This window comes from Nicotiana tabacum, chromosome 5, assembly GCF_000715075.1.
Source record: "Nicotiana tabacum cultivar K326 chromosome 5, ASM71507v2, whole genome shotgun sequence".
NCBI lineage: Eukaryota > Viridiplantae > Streptophyta > Magnoliopsida > Solanales > Solanaceae > Nicotiana > Nicotiana tabacum.
This window is the reverse complement of record NC_134084.1, coordinates 4,850,156-4,857,025: the sequence shown is the minus strand read 5'-3', so window position 1 is coordinate 4,857,025 and position 6,870 is coordinate 4,850,156. Positions and strand designations below refer to the sequence as shown.

Sequence of the window (6,870 nt, the reverse complement as noted above, 5' to 3'; positions counted from 1 at the left end):
GCCTTAGGCTCGAGTCCCGGGAATAGAATGATCCTGATATGGAACGTGTCTTTCTTTAATAAGTCTTATGGGCGTGAATCTAATTAAATTAGTCTATGCCCTACGACAAATATCGTGGTGAAAAAATATATTTTTTTCCCACTAGCTTGGTGATTACGCTCAATAGATAAGAGATACTATATTTCGAGTAGGCTACCTGCTACCTACATCAGACCCTCTTAGAGTGCAACACTTTCCCGAATCGTGAGTGAACGCGAAATGTTTTATGCACCGCACTGCCATTATTTAGATAATAGATGCACTTGTCTTTATTTAGGTACAACTTTTATCATTTAGAATACCACATCAATAATAATAATAATAATTGCAGCTCAATCCCAAGTAAATTTGAATCGGCTATATAAAGATTCACTCATCATCTCACTTTGGTTAAATTAATCACAGTCAATATTATACAACAAAAAAAAGGTACTCCAACGATTATTAAAAGTGATTAAAATGCTAAAACTATACTTAGGGTATGCCAAATTCACTTTTACAAGGTAATTAGAGTAAGAATTCATGTGCATAAATAAGAATAGAAGTTAGTCAAATTACAATCAATCATTTTCTGTAGCATTTGATGCTGTGGACAACTTCTCATCCAACAAAAAAGATAAAAGAAAAAAAGGAAAGACAATCCTGGGGAGTTGCTACTGCCATTGAAAGTGGACCATGTGGAATAAAATATTTTTTGTGTATTAAAAAATGGCTAAAAATGCAATTGAGTTGCCTCTAGGCCATGGCTATAAAAGGGTAATGGAATCAAGTGAATCTGCAATCTTCTTCTAGTTTTTCCATATTAACCTCTCTTTTTTCTCTCATTGCTCATTGGGTCCAATTTTTGTGGGCAAAAGTGCAAGAAAAGTTGCTAAAATGGCACTTCCTGAGACACAGCAAGATTCAAAAGCTTTACTAGATGCTTGGGATTACAAAGGAAGACCAGCTCTTAGATCCTCCTCCGGTGGTTGGGCTAGTGGCGCAATGATTTTAGGTGTGAATTTAATTTTCTCTCCCTCTCTCAAATTAAACCGTCACGTTAAATGGCGTGATTAGATAAGGTAGGAGTCCATGTCAAACCTCTACCATCTCAAGGCGGCTTTAATAAGAAAAAACGGCGAGATTAGATGGGAAGAGATAGTCTTGTGAGTAAGCATAGCATTTCTGGCTGAATCAGAACAACCCAATATTACTATATGGATTGAGGAGGGAGTTTTAGTCTAACTGGCTGTACGGATATGCTAATAGATAGAGGATTTTCATGTCCCGAAAATAAGAAAGTAGTTTGTCTGCCATACTGGATGCTTCATTAAATGTGCTAATGCGCATTTTATGTAAGGGGTTGATATGTATCCTTACCTGATGATTAGGTCGAGTACCTCGTTGGACCTCGATCCGTCTAACCGAGTCTATTATGAATATGCATAAAGAAGTGCTCCTAGGTGTTTATAGGAAATAAAAATTCATAATTTTTCTGGCTTCTGTTGCTATCTATTGTCTATTTTCGTCTTCTTGAGCCGAGAGTCTTTCAGAAACAACCTCTCTACTCCTCTGAGGTAGAGGTAAGGTTTGCGTACACTCTACTCTCCCCAGATCCCACTTGAAGGATTTTACTGGGTTGTTGTTGTCGTTATTTTTTGCACTTTCCATTCTTTGATCTTTCTACTTCGTTTTTTTCAACCATGTTCTTGATTTTTGAATAATAGGTGTTGAAGCTGTGGAGAGGCTAACAACACTAGGGATTGCTGTAAATTTGGTGACATATTTGACTGGAACTATGCATTTAGGGAATGCTACTGCAGCCAACAATGTTACCAATTTTCTTGGAACTTCTTTCATGCTCACTTTACTTGGTGGTTTTGTTGCTGACACTTTCCTCGGAAGGTTCGTATATTATACTCTCTCCGTCTCAGTTTATATGATGCTGTTCAGATTTGGAGAGTCAAACTTCTTAATTTTGACCAACAACGAGGACATGCATTTGGATTTTTTTTTAACATCATTCCTATTTATCTTAATTTTTGCAGGTATCTTACAATTGGTATCTTTGCCACTGTTCAAGCAATGGTAAGTGTCAATTTTTGTTAATTCTTTTCCTTATGTGACGATTGAAATTAATGCATGTAATATTTTTAAAGAATCTGTGATGAGGAGACTCGAAATATTCAAGAAAGACTATATAGCATAAATTAAATGTAAGAGTCAAGAGGGAGATGAAGTTGATCTAATCACATTCAAAAATCAGTCATATTATATTTGTTGTGAAGAGGAAATTCGAGAAAGGAAAAATGAGAAAAATTAAATAAAAATAATGACACTTGATCTAATTAATTTGTTGTGAAGAAGAAGACTAATGATGATTCTACAAAGAGGAAAGAGGAGGAAGAAACATTTATTCATTACACTAGTTGCAGTTCTCACACATAACAAAAATTAATCTTTACATTGTCCGCATACATAATTCAGTTTCAAGAAATAATAATATTAATTAAAAAGATTTAATTTTAATGTCAAGGAAAAATTTATTTTAACATCTTATCATAGGCAGTGGCCGGAAGCAAGATTTCACTAAGGGGTTAAAAAAATTAAAAAGTAGAAGTCAAAGGGATTCAATATCTAATATATGTACATAAAAAAAATTAACCTTATATATATACAACATAACTTTAGGATGAAGGGGGTTCAACGCTCCGCTACTGCTCATAAGTTACCTATCTTATTATCTAAGTTACTGACTTCACTTATTATGAACAGTTAGTATAAAAGGTTTTTTGCAACTCTAACCACAATTTGTCATTTGTTATGATGAATAGGGTGTTACAATCTTGACCATTTCCACCATAATCCCAAGCCTACGACCACCAAAATGTGAACAAGTTGGTAGCTCATCATGCATCCCCGCAAATAGCAAACAACTTATGGTACTATACATTGCCCTATACATGACAGCACTCGGCACCGGCGGCCTAAAATCGAGCGTCTCCGGCTTTGGCACCGACCAATTTGACGATTCTGACAAAAAAGAAAAAGGTCAAATGATAAAATTCTTCGACTGGTTCTTTTTCTTTATTAATGTAGGCTCGCTCGGTGCAGTAACAGTATTGGTGTATATTCAAGATAATTTGGGAAGAGAGTGGGGTTATGGCATATGTGCATGTGCTATTGTTATTGGACTTGTTGTGTTCTTATCTGGGACAAGGAAATATAGGTTCAAGAAACTTGTGGGGAGTCCATTGACACAAATTGCTTCAGTTATTGTGGCTGCTTGGAAAAAAAGACATTTGGAATTACCTTCAGATTCTTCACTTCTCTTTGAAATTGATGATATTTTTGGTGAAGGAAATAAAAAAAGCAAACAAAAGTTGCCTCATAGCAAGGAATACCGGTGAGTTTTCCATCTACTTTTTCTAGTTTAGCTTTATATATGTTGACCTTAAGTGTATATAATTTATACGCTAGAAGATCACTAAATATATAAGGATTTTAATTATATACACTGATAGTGCATTAGCCTCTCTGCCTCGCCAGGTAGGGGTAATGTCTGTGTATATACTACCCTCCCCAGACCCTACTGGTGGGATTATACTGGTTATGTTGTTGTTGTTGTTGTTGTTGTTGTTGTTGTTGTTGTTGTTGATACTGATAGTGCATAACAACAACAATAAGCCAGTATAATCTCACAAGTATGGTCTGGAGAGAGTACTGTGTATGCATCCTTACCTCTACCTTTAGAATATAGAAAGACTGTTTAAACCTCGGCTCAAGTAAAATGAAAAAGAATCAGTAACAACCGCAAGATAATAAGAAAATAAAAATGAAGGAAACAAGGGACATTAATAGAAACCTAAGAATAAGAAATATAAGGCTAACATTGATCCTACTGATAGTATAAGATTTTTTAGTTAATTATTATTTATTTTTACGAGTCAAGATGATTAATTGAGTCCTAATTCTAGAAGTTAGGTAGATAGACATTACCCCAGTTGAATCTTGTACAGTAAAGATTCTTTTTTTTTTATCTTTAATTTCTTCTTTTTGAATAAAGAAGATTCCCCTTTAAATCATGAAAAATTTGGACGAAGGAAAATCATTGATAGGTTTCAGGAGACTAATATAAGCCACAAATGAGAAAAATAATTTTTCTACGTGCGACTAATATTATTTGAAGTATTGACTTTATCATTTATATTGTTTACAATTTTTCATAATAATTCAAAGTAGGTGTCTATGATAAGTAGGTGATGATTAATTTTTTTTAAAAAAAAAACAAAAGAGAAGTTGGTGCCAAACTATGAACTTATCTCCATATATAGTTGGCCAGTTTTTTATGGCTAACAATCAATCAATTTTTAAATATCTAAATTATTTCCATTTTGAAATAGACAGCCTATAAAGTATTATTTAAGATACTTTGCTATTTGACTCACTATTGAATGTATCTTTGTATACTAGCCTAAGTTTGGCGGGGTGTGTGTGGGGTGGGGGGTGGGGGCTGCCCCTAATTCGGAGTAGACAAACAAATAACCAAAAAGATAATTATATGTAACTGTGCGTAATAATTAAATAAAATTAGTTACCTAGAAAATAATACAAACAACATGACTCAACGTGATTAAACATTCTTTACATTGTCAGCGACTTAGCGTAAATATATATAAATATTTAATTACAAACTCGGTAACTAAGACAAGCTATAGCTATAAAACTTTTAAAGCCGTTGGTCATAAATCTGTCATCTACTTCAGGGGCGAAGCTATATGTTTTGACGGGTGGTCAACTGACCATCCTTTGTCGGAAAATTACACTGTATATTAGGTAAAATATTAGATTTTAGAGGTATATATTATATATTGACCATTTCTTTGTCGGAGATTGAACATCCTTGAATAAGTTTCTGACTTCGCTACTGCCTATATATGTAGGTCATAGTTTTGACCATGTGTTTGTCTTATTTTTGCAGATTCTTGGACAAGGCAGCAATTAAGGAAGATCATGATCTTGAATCTAATGGCACTAACGTTGTAATCAACAAGTGGAAATTAGCAACCTTAACCGATGTTGAAGAAGTAAAATTATTAATCAGAATGTTACCAACTTGGGCCACAACTATTATGTTCTGGACTGTCTATGCACAAATGACCACATTTTCTGTGTCACAAGCTACAACAATGGATCGTCACATTGGAACCTTTGAAATTCCACCGGCTTCACTCACAGTATTTTTCGTCGGAAGTATACTCTTGACCGTAATTTTCTACGATAGGGTTATCGTTCCCATTTGTCGTCGTTTCATGAATAAACCTCATGGACTTACCCCATTACAAAGAATATTCACAGGGTTAGTTCTTTCAATTTTGGCCATGATTGCTGCTGCCCTAACCGAGGTTAAGAGGCTAAAAGTTGCACATTTGCATGGATTGGCCAATGATGAAAATGCTACAATTCCTTTGACTGTATTTTGGCTAGTTCCGCAATTCTTGCTAGTGGGGGCAGGTGAAGCATTTACATATATTGGCCAACTTGATTTTTTCTTAAGGGAATGTCCAAAAGGGATGAAGACAATGAGTACAGGGCTATTTTTGAGTACACTTGCACTTGGATTTTTTGTTAGTTCAATTTTGGTTACAATTGTGCATATTGTGACTGGGACAAAAAATCCATGGCTAGCTGACAATTTGAACCAAGGGAGGTTATATGATTTCTATTGGCTTTTGGCAATATTGAGTGTGTTTAATTTGATGTTTTTCTTGTATTCGTCGAGAAAATATGTGTACAAGGAGAAGAGACTTGCTGAAATGGGGATTGAATTGGAAGATGATGGACCGGTTTGTCATTGAAATACATAAAGACTCTATCATCAACAACAAAGGGTATATCGGAAACTACCTCTCTATCTTCGATCGTATTGGATATGCGCTTGTTACTCCATCATCAACAAAAAAGAAAAAGAAAAATGAGATTTCATTTTTTTTTTTTTGGCTTTAACTTTTGCCTTTTATTGATTGAGCTTGTGAAAACTCTTTATTGGAAGAGTTATGTAACATAACTTTGCTTTTAATTATATGTACAAAGAATGGGAAAGAGGTAAGATAATGAAAAGGTCTAGAGCTCTTTTTATTATTCCTTTCCTTTTTTACTATATACCATAATAATGTAATGAATTGCAATGCAACACTAGGGTTTCATACTTCTGAAACCTTTTTATTTTGCTTTAATTTCTATCTCACTCATTTCTCTTTTCCCCTTAAATTTAATTTGTTTCATGTCACACAAACTGTTTTTTAATCCTTCGATTATCCATTCAACAGAATAGGCACACAAAAAAAAACGATTGAATTTTCTTTTAATTGTCAAAACCAGCGGCAAAGCCAGGAATTTTTCTTAGGGTGTTCCAACCTAAAAGAAATAAAAAAAATCTCTGACAAAGTATGTTCAATATATGTAATATACCTGTAAAACCTAATATTTTACCTATATACACAGTGTAATTTTCTGACGAAGTGCGGTCAATTCTATAGTATAGCTTCGCCCATGGTCAAAACCCTAGATGTGAGGGCTTACATGTTTATATATTGGCTTTAAATATGTCATGTCATTCCTATAAGGGAATGTTACTAAGGTAAAAGAGTATCACCAGAGAAGGAGCCGAAATTTTCATTTATTGGTTCTGAATTTTAGAAAGATGATTTTAAGTATTAATAATTGAGTTATAAATTTAATATTTATACATATTTAATGAACATTTAAACACAAATATGCCATTTGAACAAAAGTTACAGGGTTTATCCGAACCTGTAGCGAGGTGCTAATTCTGCCCCTAGGTATTACATA

At 34.1% G+C, this 6,870-nt stretch overlaps 1 protein-coding gene across 1 annotated transcript; it reads left to right on the top strand.

Annotated features, from left to right (window-relative positions):
* The first annotated feature begins 818 nt into the window (after positions 1–818).
* LOC107776652 (protein NRT1/ PTR FAMILY 6.3-like) lies at positions 819–6,254 on the top strand. Its single transcript, XM_016596563.2, has 5 exons — positions 819–1,033; positions 1,746–1,923; positions 2,067–2,106; positions 2,853–3,424; positions 5,000–6,254. Exons 1-5 carry the CDS (start codon positions 916–918, stop codon positions 5,874–5,876), a joined length of 1,785 nt encoding a protein of 594 aa, XP_016452049.2. The 5' UTR covers positions 819–915; the 3' UTR covers positions 5,877–6,254.
* Positions 6,255–6,870: the final 616 nt, after the last annotated feature.

Excerpts from the sequence above, each read along its gene's own strand:
- LOC107776652 (XM_016596563.2), top strand. The coding sequence starts at position 916 with ATGGCACTTCCTGAGACACAGCAAGATTCAAAAGCTTTACTAGATGCT. Across the intron at positions 1,034-1,745 it reads TAGTGGCGCAATGATTTTAG|GTGTTGAAGCTGTGGAGAGG; the intron begins GTGTGAATTTAA and ends TTTGAATAATAG. Across the intron at positions 2,107-2,852 it reads TTGCCACTGTTCAAGCAATG|GGTGTTACAATCTTGACCAT; the intron begins GTAAGTGTCAAT and ends TATGATGAATAG.